Raw genomic sequence first — 15,120 nt, forward strand, 5'->3', positions numbered from 1 at the left:
GAAATTTTACCTTTTTCTAAATAACTTTGAATTTGTCTATTTGTAAGCTAGTTGGAAAATGATAGCAAGCATTACCAACTAGAATTCTTGACATTTCAATTATTGCTATGGCTCTTTTGGTTACTTGGCTATTTGACTTTGGATTCATCACATAACCATTCCAAAGTGCACATATCAATGTGATTTCATCATCTATAAGACAATTATAGTGATACCTACCTGCAGTACTTAATCAGGAAATGAAGTGAATCAATAATACTTTTTTTCCCCCATTTATTTATTTTATTGCATTTTAGGTTTTGGGGTACATGTGAAGAACATGCAAAATTGTTGCATAGGAACACACGTGGCAGTGTGATTTGCTGCCTTCCTCCCCATCACCTACACCTGGCATCTCTCCCCCTGCTATCTCTCCCCAGCTTCCCACTCCCCACCGTCCCTCCCCTATTTCCCCCCAACTGACCCCAGTGTGTAGTGCTCCCCTCCCTGTGTCCATGTGTTCTCATTGTTCAACACCTGCCTATGAGTGAGAACATGCGGTGTTTGATCTTCTGCTCTTCTGTCAGTTAGTGAATCAATAATACTTAATAAATGTGAATGCTTTTGAAAAAGCACAAATATGCTATACAAAGTCAAGTTTTTTCTATTTTATTTTACTAATCTGAGTGTATCTGATGTTAATTCTTCTCTCCACTGCTATTGATTAAACACCTGTGTTAAATAAACAGGAAACCACTTTTTGCTTATTTGCCCAAAATGAGAAATAATCCATTCTGGGTATTAAAAGAATAATGATTTTACATTATTCTTTTAATACCCAGAATGGATTATTTCTCATCATTTATTAAAAGAATAATGATCTTACATTATTCTTTTAATACTCAGAATAGGTGGGTATTAAACTCATAGGTGTTCTAGCACCTTGTGAGTGCTAGAACATTGGCTTGGAAATCCAACAACCTAGATTTTTGTTTTGCCTTTGCAACTAAATCAACTTCTTGTGGTAAGCATGACCTCCTCAATCAGTCAGGAGAACAAAGTAAGAATTTCAGATGGCTGGAAATGTTGGAATCTCAAAGGAAAAAATATATTGATTCCCAGCTACTCTGGTCTAATAGAGGAAGTTGGCCACATGACACTTCCACAGAGAGCCCCAATCTTGCCAGCTCAGAAGGAGTCTGGGGGTTCCTCATTTCCCTCCTCATTAATGAAAATAAAGTGTCAATTTCATGATATCCTTGTAAGCCTAAAAATAGATCATCTTGATCATGGGCAGAACTGTATTTCTCATTGTTTTAATTACAGAAAATGTTTCTCTGGGTCTTGGGAAACTGGGGACTAGATACCAGTAGGGGAGATACATCATTTTATATGAGACTCATCTCCCTACCCTATCCTAGGATAAAATAAGTCTAGAAAGTTGTACACCAAAATGTTAAAAACTGCTTATTTTGGGGTGGTTAGATTACTGACTATTGTTTTAAACTTTCTTCTTCATATTTTTTCACATACAATGAATATGCAACACAGCTATTTCCACTAAAAAAAAAAAAGTTTCCATAAAAACTTGCCTTGTTTGAACCACCAACAACCCACTCATTCTTATTAGGTTTTATTTTGGGTAGAGTTATTTATCTCAGTCTCCGCTACAACCTCTCCTTCTGCTTTCCCTCCTCATCATCCCATCTATTCCTATTGTCTCCATCAGTACCAAAGTAATCTATACCTCCCAAAACAGAAAGTATCATGTAAAACAAAAATTAAAAGTTATTGTACACTGCATAGATACTTACTGAGATTTTTTGGAGAGAGATTTTGAGAGAAGACCACGTATCCAGTCTTCGATCCAGAATAATGGTAAACCGGGAGTCAGATCCATTTTGCCTGCAAGATAAGAGGAAATAAGAACTTTTTCTTAATAATAATGCAAATTTGTTATATAGGTCTTCATTCAATTTCTGATTATTTCATCTACATTTGATGTCTTCACTGAAGAGGGATTTGGATTTGGAAAGCTATCGCAAAGTACCATCTTAGAAAACTAATTTGAATGCATATTCCCTTACTCACTATTTAAAATTTCTCTTGCAGCATTGATGTCAATCTTTTAAATAGTAAAGTAATAGAGTAATGAAGATAGGTCACTAAAATTGATTTGAAATGCTATATAATCTTGGGTGTGGGAAAACTTAAAAGATAACTGTCCTTCATGCTATCAGATTTAACTTTCCATGCAATTCATCATGAGTCAATGATCCATTCACTCATTCAAAATAACACTGCTAAATTTATTTTTCTAACTCTAGTGTGCTCCTTGAGGAAATGCAGTTTAATGGAAAATATAACTTCTATTTGCCCTAAAAAGATCACTTTCAAGCTTCAATAGGTACATTGTAAGTTTCATTCTTTCAGATTTGATTTTTGTTCATGAGACTCTGAATTTTATCATCCTAGATTTGTGTCCTCTTGTTCTTCAGGGTTAGTAACTAGAAAATGCTTCCTTTGAAAATTTTGTCTTTAACATAAATGAAATTTCTAAGAAACCTTTCGAAACTTTCCATTTTAAAGCATTCTAGTTCCAAATAATTTTTATTATCAAGACATTCCTCCTAGTATCTCCTAGTATCACTATTGAATATACTTAAGATTTGGTCTTCTTGTGTTATATTCAGAAGGAATGAAAAATGGCTGTCCTCGCTCTTGGCTGATAATATTTCCTTTTAAGCAAATTAAAGTATTTATGTTTCATAGGAACAAGTACTCCTAGATCCCCAATTTTATTTTCATAGACCATCAGTATAATTTTTGTAAAAATTTAGGTAGCTGCCAGCTTCTCCTTCTAAGTTGTACTTCTTATCTACTTTGAAGTTAGCTGATTATTCACAAAAATAATAATAGCTATATCAAGCCATTTTCCTGTTATGACATCCAGATGGATATGTGATATAAAGTGAATTGAAAAATTGTAACGAAATATAATACCTTGCAATAGATGTCAGGTAAGTAAGCACTTTTGCTATTACTTCCTCTGGTATACATCTAAAATTACAGTTTTCTGGAAATGTAATAATCCAAGCATTGTCCTTTCCCCGGCCACCTACAATAGAAAATAATCCACTGAATTTAAAAAGTATGTAACAATGAGGCAAGGAAGAGGATTTTAGATATGAATACTGTTTTGCAGCAACACAATGTTATAAGGATTATGATCTCCACACAAACCAAAATGGCTCCAAGTTCCTGACACTTTAAAAAGTGGCAGAGTAGTTTTTCAATAAAAAAGGAAAAAGAAAGAGAGTAAAATGAATGAATATAGTCAGAAGAAAATGTCATAAAATACATATAATAAATATAGTTGAAAATAGCCGATTCCCCAAACTGGACAACCAAGAGGTTGGGAAATAACTGCTTTCTATACCAATGAGCCTAAATTCAAAATGAGTGACTGACGGCTTGACAGCAAGTGGAAAACTTGATATAATCAATCTCTTAGTGTCATAGTGAGCAGGAAAAGATACAGAGCACACTATAGGAAATAGGTGATGGTTTAATGTGTTTATGGAAGAAACAACCAAAGCAATAACGACAGGAATGATATAGGAATTTTATTAATGCAAAGAAACATGACAAATTCCCTGTGGGTTAACATTCAATGTTAACGTGGGTTCAGCCTGGGTCGGTGTCCAGGCAGAAGCGTAGGATTGTGGAAGCTCCCCACAGTCCCATGCAGCCATTAACCTGGAGCAGTTGTATCCAGCAGTATCTTGACCAAGTGGGTGACCTTGACCCCCGGTAAGCATGGATCCCAGGGTTTATAGGTGAGGCTGCCCTAAGCTCATTTCCATAGGAACTAGGAATAGTGGTAACTGTCATAGGGATTCTTGGTGGGGGAATGATTGCACTGGCTCTGGGCTTTCATTCTGGTCTCTCCACCTGTTTCTCTATCCATCCCAGTAGCCCTCTATGCAGCCGGGAGGATGAAAAATACTGAAAATGAAGGCCACCTAAGTGCAGAGATGAGCCTTACATGTGTTTAAGGTCCACATCTGCAACCAGCCTAGCACCTACGTAGAGCATGAATGCTCAATAAAGTGCTAAATAGAATTTGAAGAATTATTTTAGGAGAAAAGTTGCAAGCTGGCCTTTGAATTTAGCTCACTAATAGAAACTTTTTGAGTTTAGCTGTAATTTTTATTTGGCTGAATTTAAGTGAATAAAAATGTACAAATATTTTTAATTTAATCTGCAATAAAAATATGACAGTAGAAAAGGATATAGGCCAAGCACAGTGGCTTATGCCTGTAATCCCAGCACTTTGAAAGGCCAAGGTGAGAGGATCACTTGAGGTCAGGAGTTCAGGACCAGCCTGGCCAACATGTGGAAATCCTGTCTCTACCAAAAATCAAAAATTAGCTGGACGTGGTGGTGCTTACCTGTAATTCCAAGCTACTCAGGAAACTGAGGCAGGAAAATCGCTTGAACCTGGGAGGTGGAGGTTGCAGTGAGCTGAGATCACATCACTGCACTCCAGACTGGGCAACAGAGCAAGACCCCATTCCCCCCCTCAAAAAAAAAGAAAAAGAAAAGGATATAAAATGGAATCATAACAATATTCAGTCCAAAAGAAGACAGAAATGAAAGAAAACAAAGAACACATGGGACAAATGGAAAAATCTACCATCTTATATTTGTATTTTCCTTATTATAAGATAGTAAGATGGTAGATTTAAATCCATCCATATGAATAATCACATAAAATGTCAATGACCTAGACACTGTAATTAAAAGTCAAAGATCATCAAACTGAATAAAAAAGAAAGACCAAATTATATGCTGCCCACAAAAACACATGTTATAAATATAAACGTTCAAATGTATCCAAAGCAAAGGATAGAAAAAGATATACTATGACAATACTAAACAAAACAAAGCTGTCTAATATTTGACAAAGTAGATTTCAGAGTAAAAAATATTACTAGATATTAAAATGATCATTTGATCATGATAAAGCGGTCAATTCATCAATGGGACATAATTTTAAATGCTTATGCGCCTAATAACAGAACTTCAAAATATGCAAAGCAAAAATTGATAGAGCTACAGGGAGAAATAGACAAATTCACAATTTTAGTCAGAAATTTCACTACCCATCTCTCAATAATTGATAGAACAAGTAGACAAAGAATTTGCAGGGATATTGTGTACCTGAACGACAGTCTCAACCAACATGACCTAATTGACATTTCTAGAAAACTCCATCCAACAGAAGCAGAATACACTTTCTTCTCTAGTACACATGGAAAAAGATCAGATAAATTATTTGCCTCAATATTTACCAAAGGTAATTTGAGAGAACTCATTCCCAAATTAATTTTTTAATCAAACTAGTCCAAAGTACTAAATCAAAAGGTTATTAATCTTCACTGTATGGTATTCTAGAATTAAAGAGTAGAGTGAAAATAATCACTGATAATAAATGACATCCACTCAAGAGTTGTTAAGAAACTCAAAGGAGAAACTGTATAATTCTGAACCAAGAGATTTAGTGAATCTTTAATCAAAGGGCCTCTATAAGTAGAGCATGGTATAGAACTAGTAATATAAATAATACGTAATATATAATGTAATAAATATCTTAAATATAAAATAACTACATACTTGCCAAACAAGCTAGTCACTCTAGTTAAGGACAGAACCATCTAGCACTTAGGCAAATTATACTTATCAAAAAAAAAAAAAAAAAATGGCAGCAAGGCTCCTATAAGAGTAAATTATCATTGACTAATCTATAAGCTATTATTAACACTGAACACCTACAAGTACTGTCCTAAGTAGTAAACTTGTGAGAAGAGAACAAAAGAGCTATTTATATTCCAAATTGGAACGTTTTAATTATTATTATTATTTTTTTTGCCATTGGGAACCCTTTCTTCAAAAGAAGCTATAGGCAGAAGCATTTTAAAAACAAATACAAAGGCCGGGCTTGGTGGCTCACGCCTGTAATCCAAGCACTTTGGAGGCCAATGTGGGCGGATCACCTGAGGTCGGGGGTTGAAGACCAGCCTGACCAACATGGTGAAACCCCGTCTTTAAAAAAAAAAGAAAAAAAAATACAAAAAGCAATTAAGGAAGGAAATGTGTAGAGTGAGGTCTGAATGAGTGTGGCAAGCCCTGAGGACGGTTCTATTTAGAACACAGTTTAGAAAACACAGATAATCTTAAGTAAAATCTCCAAAACTTAAAAGTAAACCTAACACACTGCTAAATTTACTGACACTGTCACACATTTATGCCACTTATAAAATAAAATATAAAGCCATAATTAAGTCGTCACTAATTCACAGTTACCACTAATTAGAATCATTTTTAATTAAGCTTTATCATAAGTGTAATTATAATCATGTAAAAGCAGAGGCCAGGTTGGGTGCAGCGGCTCACGCCGAAGCACTTTGGGAAGCCAAGATGGGAGGATCGCTTGAGGCCAGGAGTTCAAGACCAGCCAAGGCAACATAGCAAAACACTTTTACTACAAAAAATATAAAAATTAGCCAGGTGTGGTGGCACACTCCTATAGTTCCAGCAACTTCGGAGGCTGGGGTGGAAAGATCACTTGAACCAAGGAGTTTATGGCTACATTGAGCTATGATCGTGCCATTGCACTGGAGCCTGGGCAAAAGAGCAAGACACTGTCTTTAAAAACAATAAATAATGACAATAAAAGCAGAGGCCAGATTGAAGTGTCCAATTAGGATCGCTTATAAAGTAAAAGTTAGTTTAGTGAACTGAGCATGTAGGTGCCATTTCTAGGAGAATTAATTAAACTATTTAAAAGGAATAAGATAGTTTTTTGTACTCTCGACACCTAAGAAGCACTCGTCTTTATAAAAACAATGTATTAATATATACCGGTAAGTTTTTCTTTATCTGCTTAATATGACAAATATAATCTTTAATGACATAATTCAAATTACTCTAATACCTGAGAGTAATTTGCTTGTTTTTAAGCAAAACTTTCCCTAAAGTCTGACCAAAAGCTAAAGGGGTGGGATGGTTTACTATAGTTACATCTCTGAAAATGTGTAATGCTATTTAGTGGCATTGTTCACAATAGACAAAGGGTAGAAGCAACCAAAGTATCTATCAATGGATGAACAGATAAACAAAATATGGTATATACATAAAATGGAATATTATTCAGCCTTAAAAAGGAAGGAAGTTCTGACACATGCTACACATCGATGAAACTTGAAGACATTATGCTAAGTGAAATAAGCCAGTCAAAAAAGACATATACCATATGATTTACTTACATTAGGTACCTAGGACAGTCAAATTCATAGAGACAGAACGTAAAATTGTGGTTGACAGGGGCTAGAGAGAGGAAAGAATGAAATGGGGGGTAATTGTTCAATGGATATAGAGTTTCAATTTTGCAAGGTTTGAAGTTCTGGAGATGGTGGTGGCAATGGTGGCACAAAAATGTAAACACACTTAATGCCGCCAAACTGTACTCTTAAAAATGGTTAAAATGATAAATTATATGTTAAATATATTTTATCACAATTACTAAAAATTACATACAAATATATATATATATGAGAAAAATCAACTTTATAATATATAAATGAAATCCTAAAAAAAAAACTTAGTGCATGCTGATTATTTAGTGAGTGCAACTTGCCAGCATTTGTAATAAACATTGGAGTAATCAAAGAATTTGCCTCAGCTGCTCCCCTCCCACCCAGCCTGCACCCACCTAGGAGACATATTCTACTTTCAACTATCATAGATTTTTGAAGACTCATCTGAAAGTCAAATGTACAAGAGTGGTAAGGTCGGTTTTACGCACATATCTAAAATGTTTAAAACTTCTAATTATTCTCTAAATGTCCATTTGTTTAGAAACTAGATGCACTATGTATAAATGTTTATTAAAATAGTGCTTCTCAAATGAATATATATAACAGCTCTGTAGAGAGAGACAGAGAGAGATATATTTATATAATAGGTACCAAACTAACTGCTAATCAAGTCATATATCTATCTGGACTATATATAAGAAAGTGCTTACCAGACAGGAAGGCGATGTCTTGCATTAAGAAATGACTGATGTCCCTTATACAGAGAAGCAGATTCGTTTCTATGACAAACAAGAAAAGAGAGGAAATTACATACATATTAAGGTACAGCATTACATGATTTTAGACACAGGATTTCTCACTGTGTCTAAAATTATTCTGGGAGTCCCACAGGTCTGTGTCCATAGACACCGCTGATCTCTTTGCTCTTCTCAGCTACATGGCAAGGAAATCACGCTCTTGAAAATATCACTGAATAAGTAGAACCAGTGACCTACTTCTCAGAATCTATGCCCAAGACATAAACTCTCACCAGAAAGCCAAGGACAAAGACGCAAACTCCAGGACATCCAGATTTATTTGAAGGGTAGATGGCCATGGGGAGACACTGTAGCAGATTGTCTTCCACTTCTGATAATGCCTTTCATTCTACAAAGCTTTATTAGCCATTACAAAGTGCTTTTTGGATTTTTTAATCTTATTGAATCCTTAAAAAATCCCTGAGGTGGGTATTGTTATCCCATTTTACAAGTGGTGAACCATATAGGCTTCTGAGTCTAGATAGATGTGGATTCAAATCCAGCTTCTTACATTTACTGGCCATGGAAATATGGGCAATTTAGTTAGCCTATCTAAACTTGAGTTTCATCAGCTATGAACTAGGCATAATGATATCTACCTCACAAGGTACCATGCAAACGAAATTTGAAATACCTGGCATACTGGTAGGTGTTCAATAAATAGTAGCATATTAACTCATTTTTTATCATTATAGATGAAACAATATCCATGCATTTTTCAATGTGCTTTGATTGTCCCAGATCTTAACTTACAATGTACAATTCTAGTGAACTCTATAGGGGCCAAAAAATCAAAGTACACTACCTGCCTCTGGTCCATGAACAAGGATAACTTTTTAAAAGAAAATGGGTCATCAAACTAGGCTATTTTGGCTTGTCAGTTTTAATGCCTGTGGTTCCACATCTCTTACTGAAGCCATATTTTTCACCTGCTTTCTGATACAAAGTGCCTTCAAAGTCCTGATCTCTGGTGGTGTCAGCCTGATGATGCTTACCATTCTCAGTGCTCCTCAAATTATACCACATGAATGTGGTTTATAAAGGATAATCCTCAAAGGAATTTTAAAAAAAGAGTTCTCAGTGGTTCCACAATAGACAGTGGAATAAGTTATCTGTTACAGAACAATCCTCCCAACACATAATTTGAAACATAAAGCAATTTTAATTGACATTTATTTTCCTAAGATACATGCCATTACAAATCTCTACTTTGTCAAGACATAAAAGTCATTTCTTAAAAATGTGATGTAATTTTATATATTTAGACTCTTGATATATTTCAGACCAAGGCATACACATTTACACATACAGTTATTCTTCCCATGCTAGATGTTTAATCAGATAAAAGAATGTGTTTATAACAGCCACAAACATGTGTCCCATATTGACATTTTTAGGATGGAGCCATAGAAGAAAAGTGAGAATGAGGGTAATACAAAAAATACAAGAACTCTCTCTCCCCTCAGGAGCCTCTAAAAGTGGCAATAGCTGAAACATGTTCTACTTTTTATTTCTTTATTATTATGATTATTATACTTTAAGTTCTGAGATACATGTGCAGAATGTGCAGGCTTGTTACACAGGTATACATGTGCCATGATGGTTCACTGCACCCATCAACCCATCATCTATATTCGGTATTTCTCCTAATGCTATCCCTTCCCTAGCCCCCCAACCCCCAACAGGCCTTGGTGTGTGATGTTCCTTTCCCTGTGTCCATGTGTTCTCGTTGTTCAACTCCCACTTATGAGTGAGAACATGCGGTGTTTGGTTTTCTGTTCCTCGTTGGTTTGCTAAGAATGATGATTTCCGACTTAATCCATGTCCCTGCAAAGACATGAACTCATCCTTTTCTACGGCTGCATAGTATTCCATGGTATATATGTGACACATTTTCTTTATCCACTATATCATTGACGGACATTTGGGTTGGTTCCAAGTTTTGCTATTGTGAACAGTGCTGCAGTAAACATATGTGTGCATGTGTCTTTATAGTAGAATGATTTATAATCCTTTGAGTATATACCCAATAATGGGATTGCGGCTTCAAATGGTATTTCTGGTTCTAGATCCCTGAGGAATCACCACACTGTCTTCCATAATAGTTGAACTAATTTATGCTCCCACCAACAGTGTAAAAGTGTTTCTAATTCTCCACATTCTCTCTGTTTTTTCCTGACTTTTTAATGATCACCATTCTAACTGGCATGAGATGATATCTCATTGTGGTTTTGATTTGCATTTCTTTAATGACTAGTGATGATGAGCTTTTTTTCATATGTTTGTTGGCAGCATAAATGTCTTCTTTTGAGAAGTGTCTGTTCATATCCTTTGCCCACTTTTTGATGGGGTTGTTTTTTTCTTGTAAATTTGTTTAAGTTCCTTGTAGATTCTGGATATTAGACCTTTGTCAGGCGGACAGATTGCAAAAATCTTCCATTCTGTAGGTGGCCTGTTTGCCTGTTCACTCTAATAATAGTTTCTTTTGCTGTACAGAAGCTCTTTAGTTTAGTTAGATCCCATTTGTCAATTTTGACTTTTGTTGCCATTGCTTTTGGTGTTTTAGTCATGAAGTCTTTGCCCATGCCTATGGCCTGAATGGTATTGCTTAGGTTTTCTTCTAGGATTTTTATGGTTTTAGGTCTTATGTTTAAGTCTTTAATGTATCTTGAGTTAATTTTTGTATTAGGTGTAAGGAAGGGGTCCAGTTTCAGTTTTCTGCATATGGCTAGCCAGTTTTCACAACACCATTGGTTAAATAGGGAACTCTTTCACCATTGCTTGTTTTTGTCAGGTTTCTCAAAGATCAGATGGTTGTAGATGAGTGGTGTTATTTCTGAGGCCTCTGTTTTGTTCCGTTTGTCTATATATCTGTTTTGGTATCAGTACCATGCTGTTTTGGTTACTGTAGCCTTGTAGTGTAGTTTCAAGTCAGATAGCATGATGCCTCCAGGTTTGCTCTTTTTGCTTAGGATTGTTTTGGCTATACGGGCTTATTTTTGGTTCCATGTGAAATTTAAAACGTAGTCATTTTCCAATTCTCTGAAGAAAGTCAATGGTAGCTTGATGGGGATAGCATTGAATCTATAAATTACTTTGGGCAGTATGGCCATTTTCACGATATTGATTCTTCCTATCCATGAACATGAAATGTTTTTCCATTTGTTTGTGTCCTCTCTTAGTTCCTTAAGCAGTGGTTTGTAGTTCTCCTTGAAGAGGTCCTTCACATCCCTTGTAAGTTGTATTCCTTGGTATTTTATTCTCTTTGTAGCAATTGTGAATTGTAGCATGTGAGTTTGCTCATGATTTGGCTCTAAGTCTGTTATTGGTGTATAGGAATGCTTGTGATTTTTGCACATTAATTTTGCTGAAGTTGCTTATCAGCTTAAGGAGATTTTGGGCTGGGAATATGGGATTTTCTAAATATACAATCATGTCATCTGGAAACAGAGACAATTTGACTTCCTCTTTTCCTATTTGAATACCCTTTATTTCTTTCTCTTGCCTGATTGCCCTGGCCAAAACTTCCAATACCATGTTGAATAGGAGTGGTGTGAGGGGGCATCCTTGTCTTTTGCTGGTTTTCAAAGGGAATGCTTCCAGTTTTTGCCCATTCAGTATGATATTGGCTGTGGGTTTGTCATAAATAGCTCTTATAATTTTGAGATACGTTCCATCAATTATCTAGTTTATTGAGAGCTTTTAGCATGAATGGGGTGTTGAATTTTATCAAAGGCCTTTTCTGCATCTATTGAGATAATAATGTGGTTTTTGTCATTGGTTCTGTTTATGTGATGGATTATATTTATTGATTTGTGTAAATTGAACCAGCCTTACATCCCAGGGATGAAGCCAACTTGTTCATGGTGGATAAGCTTTTTGATGTGCTGCTGGATTCTGTTTGCCAGTATTTTATTGAGGATTTTCACATCAATGTTCATCAGGGATATTGGCCTGAAATTTTCTTTTCTTGTGTTTCTTCCAGGTTTTGGTATCAGGATGATGCTGGCCTTATTAAATGAGGTGGAGAGGAGTCCCTCTTTCTCTATTGTTTGGAATAGTTTCCAAAGGAATGGTACCAGCTCCTCTTTGTACCTCTGGTAGAATTCACATGTGTTCTACTTTCTAAATGAGAGAGCATCAGACATAAAAATATTCCTGCATAATAAAAGACCCAAATTTCTCCTTTGCTTTGATCAGTAGGAACAAGTATAAAGATAAACTGATGCATTTTACGCCAGGTGGCAGATCTGGAACTACTAATATGTACAACTCGATTCCTCCAATATCACTCAGACTCTTGCATAGCTATGGAAACGATGTCCACTTACTCTACATTTTAAGCACTCATGTAATGAGAGAGGCCTCAGGACACAAAATAAAAGTCTGTGGGCTGGGAGTGGGAGCACCAGGGCCTAGTGTGAGCCGGACTACTGAGCTGCTCTGTAATTTTCAACAAGTCACTCCCCACCCCTCACCTCGTTACCCCATTTTATTTTTTATTTGTTATTCAGGTAAAAATATACATATAAAATTTACCATTTTAAGTGTACAGTTCAGTGATATTAAATACGTTTCAATTCTTTTTTTCCTCTTCATCACCTCCCCGCTACATTTCCCAGCCTCTGGTAACCACCAATTTACCCTCTATCTTCATGAGATCCATTTTTTTAGCTCTCACATATTAGTGAGAACATGCAGTATTTGTGTTTTTGTGTTTTTCTTATTTCACTTAACATAATTGCCACCAGTTCCATTCATTTTGCTGCAAATGAGAGGATTTCTTTCTGTTTTATGTATGAATAACATTTCATGGTGTGTGTATATATATATATATATATATATATATATATATATACACCATATTTCCTTTTATCCATTCATCTGTTGAATGGCACTTAGGTTGATTCCATATTTTGGCTATTGTAAATAGTGTTGCAATAAACATGGGAGTGTAAACACCTCTTCAATATATTGACTTTCTTTCTTTTGAAAATATACCCAGCACTGGAATTGTTGAATTCTGTGGTAGCTCTATTTTTCATTTTTTGAAGAGCCTCCATACTGTTTCTCATAGCGGCTGTACTAGTTTACTTTCCTACCAACAGTGTGCAAGAATTCTCCTTTCTCCACACCCTCAACAGCATCTGTTATTGCCTGTCTTTTTGATACAGGCCATTTTAACTGAGGTGAGATATGCCATTGTAGTTTTGATTTGCATTTCTCTGATGATTAGTGATGTTGAACATTTTTTCATATACCTGTTGGTCATTTTTATGTCTTCTTTTGAGAAATGTCTATTCAGATATTTTGCCCATTTTATGAATTGAATTATTTGGGTCCTTTGCTGTTGAGTTGTTTGAGCTCCTTACATATTCTGCTTATTAATCTCTTGTCAAATGGATAGTTTGCAAATATTTTCTTTCATTCCGTGGATTGTCTCCTCACTCTGTTGATTGTTTCCTTTGCTATGCAGAAGGTTTTTAGCTTGATGTGATCCCATTTGTCTATTTTTGCTGCGGTTGCCTATGATTTTGAGGTTTTGCACAAAAAACTCTGCCCAGACCAATGTTCTGAAAAGTTTCCCCAACATTTTTGTCTAGTCGTTTCATAGTTTCAGGTTTTCAGTTTAAGTCTTTAATCCATTTTGATTTTATTTTTGTGTCTGGTGAGATACAGGGATCTAGTTTCATCCTTCCACATATATTTATCCAGTTTTTCCAGCACCATTTATTGAAAAAATTTCCTTTCCCCATTGTAGGTTCTTGGCAACTTTGTCCAAGATGACTTGGCTGTAAATGTATGGATTTATATCTGGGTACTCTATTCTGTTCCATTGGTCTATGCGTCTGTTTTATGCCAGTATCATGCTGTTATGATTAGTATAGCTTTGTCGTAAATTTTGAAGGTATGTAGTATGATGCCTGCAGCTTTGTTCCTTTTGGTCAGGACTGCTTTGGCCATTTCAGGTCTTTTGTGATTCTATATACATTTTTAGAATTTTTTTCTATTTCTCTGAAGCAGGCCTTGGAATTTGATAGAGACTGCATCGAATCTGTAAATTTCCATGGGTAGTATTGTCATTTTAACAATATTAACTCTTCCAATCCATGAACATGAAATATATTTCGAATTTTTTGTGTCCTCTTCTGTTTCTTTCATCAAATTCTATAGCTTTCCTTATATAGATCTTTCACTTCTTTGGTTAGATTGATTCCTAGGTACTTTATATTTTTGTAGCTATTGTAAATGTAATCAGATTGCTTTCTTCACTTCTTTTACAGATTATTTGCTGTTAGTGTATATAAATGCTACTGACTTTTGTATATTAACTTTGTATTCTGCACCTTTACTGAATTTGTTTATCAGTTCTAACAGTTTTTTTTATGGAGTCTTTAGGTTTTTCTGGGTACAAGGTCATGTCATCCACAAACAAAGCTAATAAGGCTTCTTTCTTTCCAGTATGGATACCCTTTATTTCTTTCTCTTGCCTAGTTGCTCTGGCCAGGACTTCCAGTGTTATGTTGAATAAAAGTGGCAAAAGTGGGCATCCTTGTCCTGCTCCAGTTCTTGTATGGAAAGCCTTCAAATTCAGTACAATATTAGCTGTGGTCATTACTCCCACTTTAGAAATGAGGGCAATATGGTAAATGTTTTCTGAGGTACCTTGCATTCTGTGAGATCCAACAACATAAAATCCATAGATATAAAAAAGGCTGATGCTTTCTATCATCAAATGTAGCCCACAACTGTGCCAATGAAATAACATTTCCATACTAATGAAAAAGGATGAAATAACGGTTACAAGAGAAAATATTACCACTTTAATAAATGATCAAGTTCTGGATTGAAAACAGACAGGGGAAGGAGATAACACAAGAAGGGCAACAGAAGACACAGTTATCATTGAGCAGCTGCAAGGGACAAGGTAAGATTGTTGCTGAGAACAAAGACAAACGGAA

General features: G+C 35.5%; 1 protein-coding gene across 3 annotated transcripts in view; it reads right to left on the minus strand.

Annotated features, from left to right (window-relative positions):
- Nucleotides 1-9,252, minus strand: part of MCF2 (MCF.2 cell line derived transforming sequence) — a 70,316-nt gene extending 61,064 nt beyond the window's left edge. The window contains exons 1-3 of one of the 3 annotated variants that reach the window (XM_032268326.1): nt 8,072-9,252; nt 2,983-3,097; nt 1,794-1,884 (exon numbers count right to left, since the gene is read on the minus strand). In XM_032268326.1, coding sequence (XP_032124217.1) covers nt 1,794-1,884; nt 2,983-3,097; nt 8,072-8,192 — 327 coding nt within the window. In that variant the 5' untranslated portion in view covers nt 8,193-9,252. The remainder of the gene's footprint in view (nt 1-1,793; nt 1,885-2,982; nt 3,098-8,071) is intronic. The other 2 variants (XM_032268328.1, XM_032268327.1) reach the window with 2 other exon arrangements.
- Between the last annotated feature and the right edge of the window lie 5,868 nt (nt 9,253-15,120).

This window comes from Sapajus apella, unplaced genomic scaffold, assembly GCF_009761245.1.
Source record: "Sapajus apella isolate SASKATOON/1434 unplaced genomic scaffold, GSC_monkey_1.0 scaffold179, whole genome shotgun sequence".
In the NCBI taxonomy this organism is placed as follows: Eukaryota; Metazoa; Chordata; class Mammalia; order Primates; family Cebidae; genus Sapajus; species Sapajus apella.